Source organism: Varanus komodoensis, unplaced genomic scaffold (assembly GCF_004798865.1).
Source record: "Varanus komodoensis strain SLA01 unplaced genomic scaffold, ASM479886v1 scaffold1, whole genome shotgun sequence".
In the NCBI taxonomy this organism is placed as follows: Eukaryota; Metazoa; Chordata; class Lepidosauria; order Squamata; family Varanidae; genus Varanus; species Varanus komodoensis.
Genome location: NW_025335268.1, coordinates 20,792,372 through 20,810,436, shown reverse-complemented (window position 1 = coordinate 20,810,436; position 18,065 = coordinate 20,792,372). Strand labels below are relative to the sequence as shown.

Genomic DNA, 18,065 nt, shown 5'->3' with positions numbered 1-18,065 from the left:
AGGTTACTTTCAGTGAAATGGGTATTGGAGCAGGAAAAAGTACATTTAAAAGAGTGGTGTTGTGTTTTGGAGTTCACAGCCCCTCTCTGCATTTTAGTTAGGTTCTCAGGCAAGTTATCTTTCCCAACAGGCAAATTTCTCATGGCAGCCATTATTTCAGAATACCCAAACTTACTCTCAGAATTCCAAATATGTTCACTAACCCAGAAAGATGAAGTACCCCTGTTTTAAACAATATATTTTATTCACTTCCTGGATTACTTTTTCATAATACATAGATAATTTGCACTAAATATGAATTTCCATAAAGGAAATCACTCTGTGGAGAAGAGGCCTCCTACTAGTATGTTGTGCATCTATTGTAACTGAATGAGTTTGCATTTGTAAAAGCCTTAAAATTGTTTTAAGGTGTTCTTTATTAATAACAGCTAAGGATATCCTCTGATAATTATTCAAGAAACCTTGAAATTAAAGGTAACTTATATGGGATCAGTTTCTTTGAGACATAGAAACTATCTCTTTACTCTCATTCCTGAGCAATGAAGATTGTTTGAAAACTTCAAATGAAATAGCTCAAGGATATGTTTTAAAGTTAAATTATATAACACATGTTTATTGGCTATGTGCCTGGATGTTTTGATATGGATTTTAGTTCGATGTGACAAACAGGTCTGCTTTTGCAGTGAGACTTCCATAGAATCATAGAATATTAGGGTTGAAAGGGGCCAAGAAGGCCATCAGGTCCAGCCTCTGCTGTTGCCAATTTACACCATCCCACTCAGATGACTCCAATTTCTTTTTGGAAATCCCTAGTGTGAAAGAGTCCATGACATCTCTAGGCAACTGCTTCCACTGTCACATTGCTCTGACAGTAAGGAAGCTTTTCCTGATACCTAACCTGAATCTGGGTTGTTGCAGCTTGACTTGATTATTCTGCGTCCTACAATATGGTATCAACAAGAAGAGATCTTGCCCCCTCTGTCCTTGTGAAAGCCTTTGAGGTACTTATAGAGTAATATCAGGTCTTCCACTCAGTCTTCTCTTTCCTGATCTTACAGTTTTACTGCAGCCCTAAAAAGCTTTTCCTGAGAGACCCTGATAGTCTAGAGTGGCTTGACAGCAGAAAGAAGGTGCAGATCTCTGGTTGTGCCTGTTTGAATGCAATCTGATGTGTTTACATATTTTTGAGATGCTTTATTTTTTAAAGAAGGACCACATTTGTTTTCTTTAGATTTTTCCACGGCCAAGCGAGAGAAGACTGATATTAAAACAACAGTTTGTACACAAGGTGAAGATGGAGACAAGACAAATGCAAACTGTCCACAAAAGGATTCAAACCAGACTTTGCAAGCCCTCTTCTCTCATCTTCAAGAAGAATTTGATCAGTTGAATTCACGAGTGCTGCCCATATGCCTCCATCAGGTAGTGAGAATATCTGTGTAGTTTTCTCTGTGTTATTTTTGATGCTGTTGTTCCTTTACAGCTTGAATTCTACAGTATAGATCAATTTCCTATTGGAATTGGATACAGTAGCTCAATACTAGAGTCCTTTTTTCTCATATATTTCTGGAAAGTAGAATAAAATGTTAAATTCCAGAATGTCGCATGTAATCGAAATGGGTTCATCTGATTGCAAACAAAAGAGTGTACAGTGAAGACTATGAAATTGCAAATGATGTAGAATAGCTTAATGGTGTCAGTTAGAATATTCAGTATTCACACATTCAAGCAGAGACATCATGTTATGTGATGTTGCAATAAGCAACATATTGTTGTGGCAGTATAACATAGGCAAATAAATTGTGACATAAACTTTTGTCAGCCAAAGCCCATGGAGAAATGTATATTGACCTGCAAAACTTTATACCACCATATGTTAGTATTTAAGATGCCTTAGAAGTCTTAGTTGAGCATTTCCAAGTATTTGTTTTCTTTGGTGTGGGCAAGAAAAAAGTTAGCTCTCAGGATTGTATTAGATGTATTTGATTCTCTGATAAATATTAAGTACAATGGAACAAAGAAAGACCTTTTCTGCAGTGGCATCCTCACTCTGGAACAAGCTTCCCAGACAGGATGGCACCCTCTTTACATTCTTTTAGGCACCAGGTGAAAACCTTTTCATTTCAACTGTATTTTAATTGTTAACTTGTTGTAAATAGCATTTTAACTATGGGTATGTCATCAGTTTTGTGCGTCTTATATTGGTTTTATTTTTTTATTTGTAATTGTTGTTTTATATTGTATTTTACTCTGTATTTTATTTTGTTGTTGTAACCCACCCAGCGAGCAATACGGCTAATAGGGCAGGTTAGAAATCTAGTAAATAAATAAACAAACAAACTTACAGTGCAACTCAGTAATGTTTACTCTGGAGTAATTCCCACTGTATTTAATAGGGCTTACTCCAAGGTAAATGTGCCTAGGATTTCATTTCTGTTACTGTTTCCAAAACAAAATTGCCAATTCTAATCTCATATTCCAAATTGTGCAAAGTGACTTGCCATGATCCAGAATAGTATGCTCTATTCATGTACATTTTACATAGACTCTGGGGAAGGTTTTGTGTTTGTGGGGAAAAAAATATTCAGATTAATTGTACCCTGGCTCACAATATATTACCAGATTTTCAGTACAGAATGGCTATCTTCCACTAGGTGATGCAAAGTGTGTTAGCGTTGTGAGATATAAAAAATATATATCCAATAGAATCCAAGCAATGACTATAAGGGAGGCAAAGTACCATGCAGAAAAGTTTAATTCGTTCTTGCAAGAGTGGGCGCCCACCTCAGAGGTAGCGCGCCGTTCACACACACAACATTCACCTTTATCCCTTTCCCCGGCTCGCAGACCCTACCTCTTTTCTCTCATTGGCTGGGCTACTCAGAGGGCACAATCTTTTCCATCTGCCTACTATATACTGCCCCTTAATATGATCCCCCCCCTTGCACATACAACCCATGTGCATGCTAATGAGCCTATTACCTATGAGAAGTGTGTCATTTACTATTCATAAACCTATTAAGCTTGCGCACTAGGCCTAAAAGTTCAAAAAGTCAAAATGGCCTTGAGAATTCTTCTTGGATGCCAATTTGCTCCTTAAATCAAAATGGGGAGTTTGAGATAATGAGAACAGGCCTTTCTTCAGACTCTTTACCTCCCGTTATAAAGTAATCCATTGCCTGCTTTCCTCCACTGAAGGTGACAGTTTTACCACTGCCCCCCCCACACACTTTTACCCTCTCTGGTATTTTTCAATACTTTGATGTAAAAAAACACTATTACTCTTAGTACAACTTATTTACATGATTCTATTCTCAGGCCTCTTGGCCCCAAGAGACTTCAGTGATCCTGTCCTATTCCTGTTTTTCACCCTTAACACTTAGTTACATTTCATTTCTCACAGTGTGTTATGTTAATACACAATATTATGTATCAATATTGCATAATAAATTTAAATATATTGTTGTTGTTATATGCCATCAAGTCATCTTTGATCTATGACAACCCTATGAATGAAAGCCCTCCAAAAGGCATCCCTGCTGAGCTATTTGCAAAAACATTAAGCACTTTGTTTACTTTCTTTTATAGATGGCTGAAACCTATTTCCATGATGGGGAATGTATCCTTTTAAGAATCCAAATATTTTATTATTTTTTTTATTTTTTTATTTATTTTTTTTTAATTTATATCCTGCCTTTTTCCTACAAAGGACTCAAGGCAGCTTACATCATTCTCCTCCTCCATCTGATCCCCACAACAACAACCCTGTGAGGTAGGTTGGGCTGAGAGTCTGACTGGCCCAAAGTCACCCAGTTGGCTCCATGGCTGAGCGGGGACTCGAACCCAGATCCTCTGAGTCCCAGTCCCATGCTCTTAACCACTATAAAAAAGCATATGACTAAAAGTTCTCAGTTAGTGGTCAGGGTAAAGCCAAAGAAGTTAAGATTATCCACAAGTGTGATTATACTGATTTCTTCATTCTAGAGTGGATGCATATGAGTTCTAAATCCTTCTCTTAAATGTCTGCAGAAACTGTTGTAAGAACTCTGAAGGAACATTGTAATGATTTCACATATGTTGACCTGTGAACACTGGGCTTTCTCATTAATGTGCATGTACTTGCTCTAACTATATCTTGCATAACAGAGTCAGTGTTTTCCTCATCCTTTGCCAGACTAATGTAGCAGAACTTTCTATTGCATTTATATTAGCCTGTTTCTGAATGCAGTGTTCAGTACACTGTATTTTATCGTATTTTTTGATACAAACCAGGATCCAAGTATGGGGGAAAGAGTTTCTGGAAGACCTTTGGCTTCTTAACCACACCCCCTTTTCTCACTTCTTTTTTGTTTTGTTTTGTTAAATTATAGCAGTGCACAGTGGTTGGCAAATTGTTGCTAAATTTGGGGAGAAGCTTTAAGAGAAGCTTCCAATACGAGTGGTTGGACAAGGACATTGGAGAAGTTCAGATGCACAATTTTTCATGTACTTAAATCTTTATATTCTGATCTTTACACTCTGGTATGCAGAATGTACATAATGTTTGTAGTTGCTTTGGCTTTCCCTTGTGCTCTTTTCTTTTAGATATTAATTATAGTGGTAGCATTTCCTGGTTCCCCACCCCCACAGTATTGTAGATGTGCAACCAAACTTTTGGAAGCATTTAACTTTATAGGACGAACTAAATAGTAGCTTTGTATTTTCGAGTTTGGACTTTTGAGGAAATTCTGTCAGGTGGCACTTGATTGTATTAAATTGCTGATGGAAAGTCCCATTCCATAATGCTTAGCTATTTGCCCAAAAAAGGAAAACTGTTTAGATGCATAGTGTTGACTGTAAGAGGAAAATTGAGAGTTGATTCTTGTGCCCGTGAAGCCCAGGCCACTGCTGTTTCTGTATTTTTCTTTACTTGTCCCTTCAGATGAGAAAGCCATGAAGTTTATTCAGCTTGAACGGTTATATCATGAACAGCTGCTTGCAAATCTTTCTTCTATTCAGCAGCAGTGGGGTAAGGGTGTCATATTGTGGAAAGTTGCCTGTTAGAAAAGTTGAAAAATCTGTTCTGGTTTTATTATAATAGAATAAATTTGCATGTTGCATGTTTCTATAATATTGTATATTCTGAGTAATAAAGGTTATTGGAATAGAATTGTGTGTTTCTCACAGTGATTTGGGTTTTCTGAAAATTTTTGAATTGGAAATTTTTTTTAAAAAATCTTCCAATGTGACTAACTTAGGTTAATTAATATTTCATCATTTTAAGAGGAAATCAGTTTGCATTATAAATTTTTCTGATAGCCTGGGACAAGTAGCCTAGGATGTGGCCCTCCATATGTTTTGGCTTACAGCTCCCATCAGCCCTCACTATTGGCTATGCTGGCTATTGCTGAGGGAGCTGTGATTAAAGCACCTGGAAGTCTACAAGTTTTCTGCCCATGCCCTTAATATGCCCATTTCATTGGTATTTAGTAAACTATACTTTTAAAATGTGCCCCATATTAACTTTTTGTCCCAACACACCACAGTTTTTGACTCGTAATATTTGAGGAGGGAAATTAAAGTGCATTTAAAATGACCTAAATATTATGGTACATAGACTTTTTTGAAACATTAGTAAAAACTTTAGTTGCATGTACCTACCTTACATTCTTTAATTAAGCACAAAACAAGGATACTGAAAACTGTTGACACATACATTTTAGCAACCTAAATAAACATGTATTAGATGTTGACAATCACGTATTTACTCCAACAAAGTTCAACTCTTTTCTAAGATTGTTGAGACACCTTCAATTTTTCTGACCCTATTTATTAGTCCATGTCACTCTGAAGTATATATGTATTATCTCACATAATTGTTAAGGATAATCACTTGAAAACAATTAATTACAACTTTCAAATAGCCAAGCTTGCCTAATACTACATTTGCAATTGGCATACTTTCATTTTTACTAATGAGCCGATGAAATTTTCCATGGGGAAAAAAGAAACCACTGCGAAATTTCCTGCTCCATAAAACTGATCTCTGAGCTCATTTTCATGAAAAGCAACATCATTATTTTCAATTTGATTGTGGGTTTTTAATAGACTAGTCTAGTTATTCTGTGCTATAACATTTGTTTTTCATTTATTTTGAATCTAATGAATGGGGCTGGAGTATATTTTCAAAAGTTGCCTTTGAAGACATTAGCACATTTTAAATATATGAATGATCTAACTTGTGTATTGATGTGTATTGATACAGAAAAAAAATGGAAAGCAACAGCATCTAATGAGGCCCCAGATCTAAAGAATTCTTCTAAAGGGCTGAATAATGAAGAGTTAAGCAAACTTGCTGAACTTTGCACGATGCATCAAGAGTAAGTAAGATCTGAAAAAAGACAGATAGGGATTAAGATAACCTTTGTCATCCAGTATTGTTTTCAACGGAGTCACCAGCATATACAAATTTCCTCAGAAATGGTAAATTGGAAATTAGTGTATAACCTGCAATATTGGATATGCATATTCAGCCATAGTCTTCCTTTATTACAGAGTGAGAGAAAATCTAAGTGAAAAGCTAAAAGCAGGCTGACCAGATTGCCATGCCTGACTTGAAGAACGGGGATTAAGCATACAAGAATTCTCCCAACACCTAGTCCAGGCCCTGAGGCAACAGTAGCAGAAACCTGAGCAATTGTTTTCATATTTCCTGTACAAGTTCTGTATTCAGTGTGGCATGAAGTTTGGCATGAATGTAAACCATTTGTTATAGAGCACCCTGAGCCACAAACCAGGCAGAATCATTAGTACCATAAGAAGTTTCTACCCTTAAAGGCAATCTATACATCATTGAAAATAAATGAATAAAAAGCAAAGCAATTAACTATAGAAGGTTGTTCCACTTCATTTAATAACCCAGAAACTCCTTTAACACCACAGACATTTATCTGGACAGCACAGTGCTAATGTAGTAGCAGCAGAGTCATCAGTACAACATACATTTTTATATGTTATACAATGTTATTTGTAAGCCACTTTGGAAAGATCTGCATTTGGTAGGAAAGTTATGAAAGGTGGGGTATAACTAACTAAGAAGCCTGTCCCAGCTGGACCCACTTGGCCATCTACTGCTGCCTGCTTTGAGGGATACAGGCAGATGAAGACCACCCTACTGAGCCTGCTCCAACTAGACTGTCATCTTCCTTCACAGAGCCGTTGCCACCAAATGCTCTGTGGGTAGAATCCCAGAAGAGAAAGGGAAGCAGGCACAAAAAGGCAATCTCAGATTCTGCTCCAGTTGAACCACCCTATTTCCCTACAGGGCTATCTGCCACTATCCACCCTGTATGAAGGAACCTGGAAAGAAAAGGGGGCAAGCAAATGTTACTTTAGAGTCTCTTCCAGCTTCCCTATCCCAGCAGAACCGTCTTTTACCATATGCCCTTTGGGAAGCATTTTGATTACTTGTTTGTTTTTTAGATTATTAGTTGTGATTTTTAATAGTTGTTGATGTTTTCCAATGGTGATTTAAAGAAATTTCTGTCCTGAAAGTATTACAATACACATTTTGCACAACAATAAGTAAATTATTTAGTACAGTGGTACCTCAGCTCACGAATGCCTTGGTTCACGAGCAAATCAGGTCACAAACAAAAATTTCTGAAAAATTTTGACTTGGGTCACGAACACCACTTTGGTGGTGACCAAGATCACAGCCCTCTCCCCCCCCCTCCCTGAGTGGGGAGATGGCCATGATCGCAGTTCCGTTCGTGCAGGGAAGGCGTGTGAGAACCGAGGCGTGCTGCTGCAGGAAAGACGGGAGCAGCAAAGCAGAGCCATGCAGGAGATGGCTGAGATTCCTCCTGTCTTTCATGCAGGAGCGCACCTCTGATCAGGCACACCTTCCCTGTATGAACGGATCTGCGATCATGGCCATCTCCCCACCCCACCCGAGTGGGAGATGGCCGCGATCATGCTGGGGGCGGGAGGGAGATGGCCAAGATCGTGCCCGTCTCTTCCTCCCCCAGTGCACCCGCAATCACGCCCATCTCTCCACCCCACTCCCCAGCACACCGGGATGATGGGCGCGTGCTAGGATGACGGGCACCTGCAGGGATGACAGGCACTATCTTGGTCATGCTGGGGGTGGGAGGTCAGGGAGATGGCTGTGCTTGTGCTTGGGGTGGGGGGGGGGGAGATGGCCGCGATCTTTGTTGTTGTCACTTTGCTTCACATTTTTCTGATTTTAAAAATGGTTATAGAACAGATTAACCTTATTTACATTGAACCTTATGGGGAAATTTGACTTGGCTCACGACCAATTTGGGTCACGACCGGATTCCTGGAACAGATTAAGTTTGTGAGCCAATGTACCACTGTATTGCAATAAATTATTGTAATGCTAAATAAATAAATGCGTTCTAATCGTGTTCAGTCATATTAAGTTTTCCAGAACAATTGTTCTGATTGTTCCAGCTGTGTAATTGTTGTCTAGCCTACAAATTACATGACCACATCTCAAGGGTACAAAAGAGGAAAATTGCTCTGGAAGTACCATCCTCCTGGACCAACTCAAGAGTGGAGTAGATAACACTTAGGACAGGGGACAGATAGGGCTGCCACATAATGCCTTCCACAAATAGCTGGCTTGATGGCAGTGGGAATGCTTACAATTGTTAATGTAGGTGGTGTTTCCAGCTGCCTTGGTCTATGTGGGTGGTCTCATATCCAAGTTGAAAATATAAATTATATTTACTTGGGTAGTCTGATGTGGAATGTAACAGCTGCAGGCTCAGTGGGAAATTGAAATATTCTGCATTCTGGATACACTGAGCTAGGTTGAAAAGGCTAGAAGAGGATACAGATCTTCTCTGAGCAGTCTTCTCCTTCTGAGTCTCATTAAATATCATGTTTCTTCCTCCACATTACAGACATCCCTATAAGGCATCCCTGGTGTCTCCTGGTCCCATATTCAGACACTCTTGACTAACGAGGATTACTTTACCTTGTGTTGGAGTCTCTGACTCCCTGCCCAGTGGGCTGTCAAGAAACTGGCTGATCAATTTTGCTGGAGTTCTACACTAACAGTTTGCATAGAGCTCTTGTAATTAGGCCAAGAGCTCCATGCAGCTCTAGCATGCAAGTTGCCCGTCCATAACCTACATTTTTGTAATTACACTTTCAGTCCTTCTCCATGTTCAACAGTATAGTTTCTCACGTATAAAGGTCTTAGGAATTACCTAGCAGTGTGTACTTTAGTGTAATAATTGATGCATTTGATAAATTTCCTTTATCAAATTTCCTTCATCAGCAAAGGAAATTTAAAGAGATTTAGTTTCTTCTGAAACTTTAGACATATCAGTGCAGAATTAGCTAATGATGCTTGAATATTAAGTTGTAATCACTAATACACTATAACAGGTTTGTTGTGTTTACAGTATATAGTTTGAAATAGAAGTTATGGTAATTTATGTTCTGTGTTCTTCATTTTTATGAATGTTAGGATGTGTTCTGAACTTTTCTTTTTGACTGTTGGGATCAGTTAGTATTTTAAACATTTTCAGGGATACAGAGTTCACTCTCATCTGGATTGAGGACTTTTTGTGTAATTTACACCATGTATGCCAATGTGTGATTGAAATGTGAAACAAGTATGTACTAAATCGCTTATGAGATGGAGCTTGGGTGCAAAATTATTTTGAGCCATTGTTGTTGGGAATGAAAAGACAGTTGTTCTTGGTGCATGTTCCAAGGTCAGGCAGATATGGACAAGTTAGATGAGGAGAAGAGGTCCTGGGAACAGGCACCTCCCCCCCCCCCACCAGATACTGAAACAGGGGAAGTGGAAGGGCTGAGCTCAAGATTGCCCTCTCCAGGTATTAATAACAAGGAGATGCAACTGATGGAAGGGGAGTGGGACAGGAGCCAGACAAGCCTGGTATGAGTCTTGATCCCTGGACATGGCATTAGGAGAGAAGGACTAGCCAACTCGAGGGGTGGTGTACAGACCTGATTGCCTCCACAAGGGCCCTTTTCAAGGGAGAGGGCCCAGGAGTACTCAAAAGGAGGGGTTGAGAGATTGTCCTGGGTACCACCACAAAATGGCTGCCATGGAAGTCATGACATATTGCAAGTAACACGCAAGCTACCTTGCACTCAGTTTTTGAGGCATATTACTTGCAGTTTGCCCTGACTCAAGGGCCTCAACATACTAAACAACTCCTTTGAACTTACAAAAATGTATTAGTTATTCCAGTTGTCAGTAACTAAGTATGTACTGGGGTAAAAAAAAAACCCTGAGGGGGAAAAAAGCACTTTGGTGCATTCTAAGAAAGTTGTTCAGACATCCATTGGTGCCTGCTGGCCCCCATGTTATCTACAGGAGGGTTTAGAAACAAGTTTCTTTGTTGTATCTTTATACCTTTGTTTTACTGCTGTTGGAAACATTATAGATACAAATATCCAAAAGTATACAGTAAAATGACCCATGGCTTAGTGGTAGACACATGCCTTATCTGCAAGAAGGTGTTGTTATTTTTCATCAAGGTATATCTGAATTATGGTGACCCCATGAATGAAAGCCCACCAAACCAACCTATCCATGATAGCCCAGCTCAGCTGTTCTAAACTCAAGGCTGTGGGTTCATTTATGGAATCAGTCCATCTCATAGTTCGGCTTCTTCTGCCTTCGATTTTCCCTAGCATGATTGTCTTCTGCAGTGAATCTTGCCCAACATATGGCAGCCTCGGTTTTGTCATTTTTGCTTACAGGGAAAGCTCTGGTTTGATTTGATCTAAGACCCACTTGTTGGTCTTTCTGCCAGTACAGGGTACTTGCAAAGATCTCCACCATGTTTCAAATGCATCAGTTTTCTTCTAGTCATCTTTCTTCATCTTCAGCTTTCACAGCCATCCATACATAGTGATCAGGAATACAATAGTGATGGCCTTGGTCTTCAGTGAAGTGTGCTTACATTTGATTACCTTTTCTAGCTCCCTCATTGCTGCCCTTTCAAGTCTCACTTTTCTTTTAATTTCTTGGCTGCAGTCTCTCTTTGAATTAATCATCCAATAGTGGGGTTGGAAGGGGCCAGAAAGTTATTGGGTCCAAACCCCTGTTAGTGGAGGACTCCCAGGTAAACCAGTCCTCTCCAATGGCTGTCCAGTTGCATCTTGAATGCCTCCAGTGTGGCAGAGCCCACCACCTCTCTAGGTAATTTGTCCCATTGTTGTACTGCTTTAACTGTCAGGAATTTTTTCCTGATATTTAGCCAGAATCTGGTTTCCTGTAACTTGAGCCTATTATTCTGTGTCCTCCACTCTGGGATGATCAAGAAGAGATCCTGGAAGAGATCCTCTTTGTGACAGCCTTTCAAGTATTTGTAGAGTCTATCATATCTCCCCTAAGTCTTCTCTCCTTGTGGCTAAACATGCCCAGTTCTTTTAATCTCTCATAGGGCTTTGTTTCCAGTCCCCAGATCATCCTTGTTTCCCTCCTCTGAACCCTTTTCAGTTTGTCTGGACCTTTCTTAAACTGTGATACCCAGAACTGGACCTAATACTCCAGATGAGGCCTAATGAGTGCTAAGTGCTCCAGATGAGGCCTAACTAGTACTTCATCAGATTGATGACTGAAATATGCAAAATCTTCCACATTTTCAATGTCTTCATTGTGAGCAGTAACATTGCATAATTCTTCTGTAGTTATGATTTTTGTTTTCTTAATATCCAGCTGCAGTGCTTCTTTTGCACTTCCATCCTTCAGTTTCATCAGGAGTCATTCAATTTGCTGCTGCATTTTGCCAGTAATATAGTATCATCCACTTATCTTAAATTACTGGTGGGTATTCTGCCAGTTTTCACTCCTTCCTCTCATCCCAATCCAGCTTTTTGACTTGTTCTACATACATATTGAACAGATAGAGAGATAAAAGGAAACCATTCTGTTTCTCCATATTCTGTCCTAACCATAGCTCCTTGACCATCATACAGGGTACACATCAGAATTGTCAAATTCTGAGCTTCCCCTATTTCTTTCAGGACCATCCATAGCTTCTTGTTATCTACAGAGTTAAAGGCTTTGATGTAGTCTATGAAGCGTATAAAATTTAGGCTGTTCTTCTGAAATTCTTTAATGCACTCCAGTAGCCAGTGTATTTGCAATATGGTATCAGGTGCCTATTCCCTTTTGCAACAGCTTCCACCTTACTTTGCTTGCATAGGAAATTAGTGCAATGATCCTATAGTTGCTGCCCTCTTTTGCATCTCCTTTCTTGTAGATTAAAATGCATATTGAAAGTTTCTAGTCTGTGGGCCATGATTTTGTTTTCCATATTTCTTAGCATTTTTTTGTTAAGATTTGGAGCAATTCGTTCTTTGCAGCTTGGAATCGTTCTATTCGTATCCTATCTAGTCCAGGTGCCTTATTCCATCAGCTATCACTTTGTTTTCTAATATTTCAGGCTCTCAGATAATTCCTATTTGAAGGAAGCTAACATTCTTTCATGTCTTCTGTATCATTCTTCTGCATATATAATGTGAACTGGTTGGTAACTCTGGGAGACAGGGAAGGATAAACTGACTTACAGTGAAAACGCTGGAAAAAAACCAGGTGCCAGCACTGTGGGAAGCTGGTGCGTAAGGTCGGGGAAGGCAAGGAATGGCTCTTGTTATGCATAAGGAGAAGATATCAAAAATAATGTCCCAAGGAGACTGCAGATAGTCACATGAGGGGCAAACAACTGACAGCTGGAGTAAAGGACTGGCCATCACCCAAGGGTCAGGTGGCCCTGGCAGGGGGAGAATAAAGCTCAGGGTATGGAAAGATTCGGGGTGTCTATTTGAGGAGAGGTTACACTTTTGCTGCCATAGCTCCATGGCAAAGAATGCTGTGCTGCTATGTGTCACCTGTGCCTGAAGCTGGTAGATTATTTCTGTGCATAGCTGAGGCTAGGCTGTTTTGTTATTTTCTGTGTCCAAGTGGGTCAACAAGGCCCAGGAGCCGGAGGTTCTTGGTTGTTTTTGAACTTGCTGTTGCTGCTTTCCAAATTTCCCTTTCTTTTCATGTCCCCCCTTTTACCCTTTTTAGCTGTGTTTTTAGTCCCCATCACCCCTATGTGTTATTCTTCTAATAAAGCTATTTTTCCTGAAAGCTTGGGTTTGTCATATGCTGAATCCAGTGTCTGGCCCAGGGCTCTGGGACCAGGGAGATTCTGAGTGGGACTTCAGTCCAGGTGCCCACGGGAGTGGAGAATCCTGGTCGGCTTTTTGCTGCATATAGTTTTCACCTTTTCTTTATTTTCTCCTGTTCAGATAGTATGTTTCTCTGTTGGTCTTTTAGCATTCCTAGTCTAGGTATAAATTTCCCTTTGATTCTGGAAGAGGTCTCTTGTTTTTCTTTTTTTGTTCTTTTCTTCTATTTCTTTGCTTTGTTCATTGTAATAGTTCTTTTCATCTCTACGTGATAATCACTTAAAAGTTGCATTCAAAATTCTGACATTTTTCTGTCACATATGCTTCACCTACAACTGTGAATGTTTCTTCTGGCACCCATCGAGGCTTTTCTTTCTTTTTGCTTCATGGATTGTCTTCCTGCATTCTTCCTTAATAATGTCTCTGGTTTCCGTTCACATTTATTTTGGCTCATAGTTATTTAAGCTGAGTAATGCAAATTTATTCTTTATGTGGACTTTATTAAATTCCTCAAGAATTTTATTTAAGTAGTATTTTGGTACTTTATTTCTTTTAGTAATTCTTTTCAGCTTGATTCTCACTTTTTATATTAAGAGTTCATAGTTGCTACCACAATCTACTCCTGATCTTGTTTTGGCAGTGAGAATGCAAATTCTCCATCTCTTGCTTCCAATTACATAATCTGTTTGATTCTGCATTGGCCATCTGGTGATGTCCATGTATTTATAGTTATCGCGTTAGTTGCTTGCAGTATATATTTGTGTTGAACAGATGGTTGGCTTCATAACATTCTCTGAGTAATTCTCCTGCTTCATTTCTTACCAATTGGCCAAATTCTCATGTAACATTTGTTTCTGCTTTTTATCTTACTTTTGCATTCCAGTCACCTATGATTATCAGCATGTCTTGTTTGGGTGTGTTATCAAGTTCTTCTTCAACACCTACATAAAAGTTTTCAGTTTCTTCAGCATCTGTTGTTGAAGCATAGACCTTAATGTTGGTTATCTTGATAGGGTTTCCACAAATTCTGTTTGATATTATTCAGTCAGATTTTGCACTATAATGCCTTACTGTCTGTGCTTCATCTTGCCTCAGTATTAGAACACTCGGTTTCTTCTGACTTGTCATTTCTGGAGTAAAATACTTTGTGCTTTTCTGACTGAAAATGTCCATTCCAGTCCACTTTAGTCCATTCACTCCAATTACAGTGTTGTTTAACCATTCCACTTCTTGCTTTATGGGTTCCAGTTTGCCCTGATTCATACTTCTCACATTCCATGTTCCAATTTTATGTGTTGTACAGCACTGAACATTACATTCACCCCTGTTCATGTCAGCTACTAGACTTCCTTTTGGCTTTGATCTAGTTGCATCATTAGCAACAGCACTATTCTTACTTGTCCTTTGCTTTTCCCTATTAGCTTGTTGAGAGCCTTCCAACCTGGGGGTCTCATCTTCTGGCACTATCTCTTGTTACATTTTGGATTGTTTCATCATAGGGCTTTGAAGGTAAGTTTCAGATGTGACTTACCATTGCCTTCTTCTGCACAGTACTAGTCAGAGTTAGCTTGAGTGGTGCTATCTGTGAAAACTCCTTTGCCAATGTCACCTTTAGCAGCTGCTGCTGCCCAGTAGCTGCCCTTCAGAAGCTTCTCTGCCCCATCACCATTAGAGATACCTATTCTCTTCTGTGGATGTGACTATTTTTCCTGAAGAGGGTGGATGCATCTTAGTTTGGTGTCTCTGCATTGACCATTCAGCCTTGGGTGACCCTGCTAGGAGACCAGCCTAGTGAGACCATCTGGCATCCTGGTGGCATTGTTCTCAGCTTCTCTGACACTCTTAAAGGCCCTCACCCTGTGAAGATATACATCAAACAGGGGGATGTGCAGAAGGACACATTTTCAATCACTGATGTATCTAGAAACTTTGGAGAGCAGCTAGTCAATCTGAGAAAATCATACGGGGAAAGATAATCCAATAGTCTGATATGGTATAAGGCACCTTCATATATTCAACTAAGGTGTATGATGAGAATGATGATACCAGTCACATAAATATCACTATTGTTTGTAGTGGACCAGGATAGCCTACACCAAATAAGAAAAGAGATTAAATGGAAAATCATATCTAACTGGGAAGAAGTAGCTATGAAGCTTTCACCCAACCATCCATATCTTTGTTCTTCAGGTTGCCTGTTATATCCCATATTTACCATACTCACCCTTAGATGGCTGTCCTATCAGTTGCTCTTTTCCTTTGCCTCCAAGAATTACTGCTTTTCTCATCTTTACCATGCCCCTGTTCTCTTTCCCATCTCAACTACCATTGTTCAGCCTGTACTTATCTGTCTGTATTCTTACTCTTTTCTCCAGTCCTTGTACTGTACTGCTATTGCTCTGTCTTTCACTATTCCAGTCATTACCAGTTGAAACGGTCACCATGGCATCCCCCAAGTTTACATTCCTCCCCATTGCTATTATCATGAACAGTGTCATACCTCACTTAAATACTGGTCTATATTCAGCAAGAGGTGCATTTTTTAAATTAATTTGATTTATGTTGAAAGTATTGATTTTTGGTTGTATTGCCATTTAAGTGTTTTCATGTATATGTGTGTTGTTACTTAACTGAGACAACTATCCCTACTTTTTATTTTATACTATTTTAAGTTTTGAAGGTTCTCTATTATCTTTTATCATGTTGTCATTTTTGTGAAGTGAATAAAGAGCTTTGGCTGTTGGATAAGATAAACATTTAATAAATAACTTTATTATGCAACTTTTGGTAGCCCAAGAAATCCGCCTCACCTCCAGTATGAGAATCAATTTAATGAAGATTTACATACCACCATATCATTTTGAAAGTTCTCTTCCTAATAGTTTCTGCAAAGTCTTTTTCTCCTGCCTGCTTTCCATGTTTCCTCTCAAAGATTCTATTGAAACACTGCTCAACATTCTACCCTCTGTGTGGCTTGTTTTATTTTGTATTGCTGTGTTGGCAGCTTTCATGAGGTATGCTTGTCAATGTACTTCCTGTGCATTAGTGTAGTGTAGGTCTTCACTGTAAATCTAACCTTGAACAAAAACTCACTCATTATTTGTTGTGAACTGACCAGAGAGCTTTGACCATTTATTGGGCAGTATAGAAGTGAATTGAAATAGATACTAGTGGGCTTTAGGCAAACCACTTTTAGCCTGTGTCTCCTATGTGCAATATGAAGTAAATAGTACTATCCTGCATTACAGTATTATTGTAAAGTTTGAGATGTGAAATGTACTCTATGAATCGCTTGTTTCTGAGAAATAAAAATACCCAATTTTGAACGTTCCCTAATAGTTGTCGTACTAAATTTTTTTGGGGCGTTGTGGAGAACCAGTGTTAGATGAGTCATGAATTTAGTATGAGGAACATAGGTTCAATTTACTAAGTTACTGGCCCTTGAGGGAAAAGCAAGATGAAAATATATGAAATAATAATAAATTGCATGTGAGTGTATGGGCAGCACTGGAATGCATTAAACCTAACCTTTTCCTTTTGTAAGTCCTTTAAAGTGTGTCCTTTAAATTTTTAATAATTCCAAAGGTTGGTTAGTGTGTGTGTCATTTCTTTATACTTGGGAACAATCACTGGTATAACATAAAATACAAGCACGGTCGGTCACAGAAAGTGTTGTAGGGTTGAGGATGAGTGCCCCTGTTCAGGATGCTAGCAAGCTAGATACCCCATTCCGTTCTCTCAAACATACTCTAATGTGATGTCTCCCCATTTGTTCCCAAACAGGCAGGGTTCTATGCCCGCAGAGCATGATCAACCCATGTAGAATTTTTGGAGTTCTCCCTCTTAGGAGTTCTTTCTAACATTTTTTTTTAAATTCTGCAACCTTGGGGGTCTCCCAAACCTCCTGGTAGTTGTAGTTAAGTGGTACCTTTTAAACTATGTAAGTATATAAACTTGGACAATGTTTTTGCTTTTAGTGTATAGGATGAACTTTCAGTTCAGTCTTGTTCCCAGTTGTGGTTTTATGGCTCTCCTCCTCTTTGAGGCATTGCTATTTCTGTATAAGAGAGGACTGACGTGTAAGCAAATTGGAGATCATGAATATAGTCCTCCTCCTTCACAGGTCCACATCTACAACTAAGACCCCTCTCAAGGAAAACCCGAAAAGGAAGTGGCAGTGTTTTCTGCAACCTCTTTCAGTTACCTAAAAGCTGCTGTTAATTCTTCTTGAGTAGTTGATTTGAACTCAGGAGAATTTGTTTGAAAGGTGACACCTTTTGTATAAATACCATAGTTCTGATGTCTTGTATTGATTTCATGCCTTTTACAGCGTTCTGAGCCATTACTGATAATTGGACATTTGTAATGCTGTTAGCATATGGTCTGGCTCTGTGCTTTAAAACTCTGCTGGCACAGATAGTGTTTCATCGTTGGAAACTTCTGTGCTAATATTAGAGCATGGAAAGAACTAAACTGATTTGCCTGGTTTTGATGACGTTTCTTGTGAAGAAAATTGCAGCTGTTTATTTTTTATTTTCTTTTTTGGTTGCAGGCCACTTACCTCCAGAAGCAAGGTAAGCCGCAAAGTTTTTCTTGGCATGGTTTCACAATTAAATGTTTTGGTGTATTCAGAGGTACTAAAATAGTGAGCAGTGTTTACGTCCCATAACAGGTGTAGCATGAAATTTAAAAAGTATTCATTATAGGAATGCTGTTCTATTTTTCAGCTAATAAGTAAAGAAAAATCCTTGAGACATGAGAGTTTCATACGTTTAATAGTATCTGAAGATTTAAAGGAAAGAGGCGCTGCTGCTGGATATGATTCAGGTATCTCTTGTAACTTTTCAGAAAATACCTTTGAAAACAGCATGTCAGTGTTTGGAAAGCTTTCT

General features: G+C 39.0%; 1 protein-coding gene across 4 annotated transcripts in view; it reads left to right on the top strand.

The window, feature by feature from the left end:
• CNST (consortin, connexin sorting protein) overlaps window positions 1-18,065 on the top strand; it is a 53,063-nt gene that overhangs the window by 17,670 nt on the left and 17,328 nt on the right. For all 4 annotated transcript variants that reach the window (XM_044419311.1, XM_044419291.1, XM_044419302.1 and 1 more), the window contains 6 exons: window positions 1,232-1,422; window positions 3,589-3,619; window positions 4,922-5,008; window positions 6,245-6,359; window positions 17,726-17,747; window positions 17,901-18,000. In XM_044419311.1, the coding sequence (XP_044275246.1) occupies window positions 1,232-1,422; window positions 3,589-3,619; window positions 4,922-5,008; window positions 6,245-6,359; window positions 17,726-17,747; window positions 17,901-18,000 (546 nt within the window). The remainder of the gene's footprint in view (window positions 1-1,231; window positions 1,423-3,588; window positions 3,620-4,921; window positions 5,009-6,244; window positions 6,360-17,725; window positions 17,748-17,900; window positions 18,001-18,065) is intronic.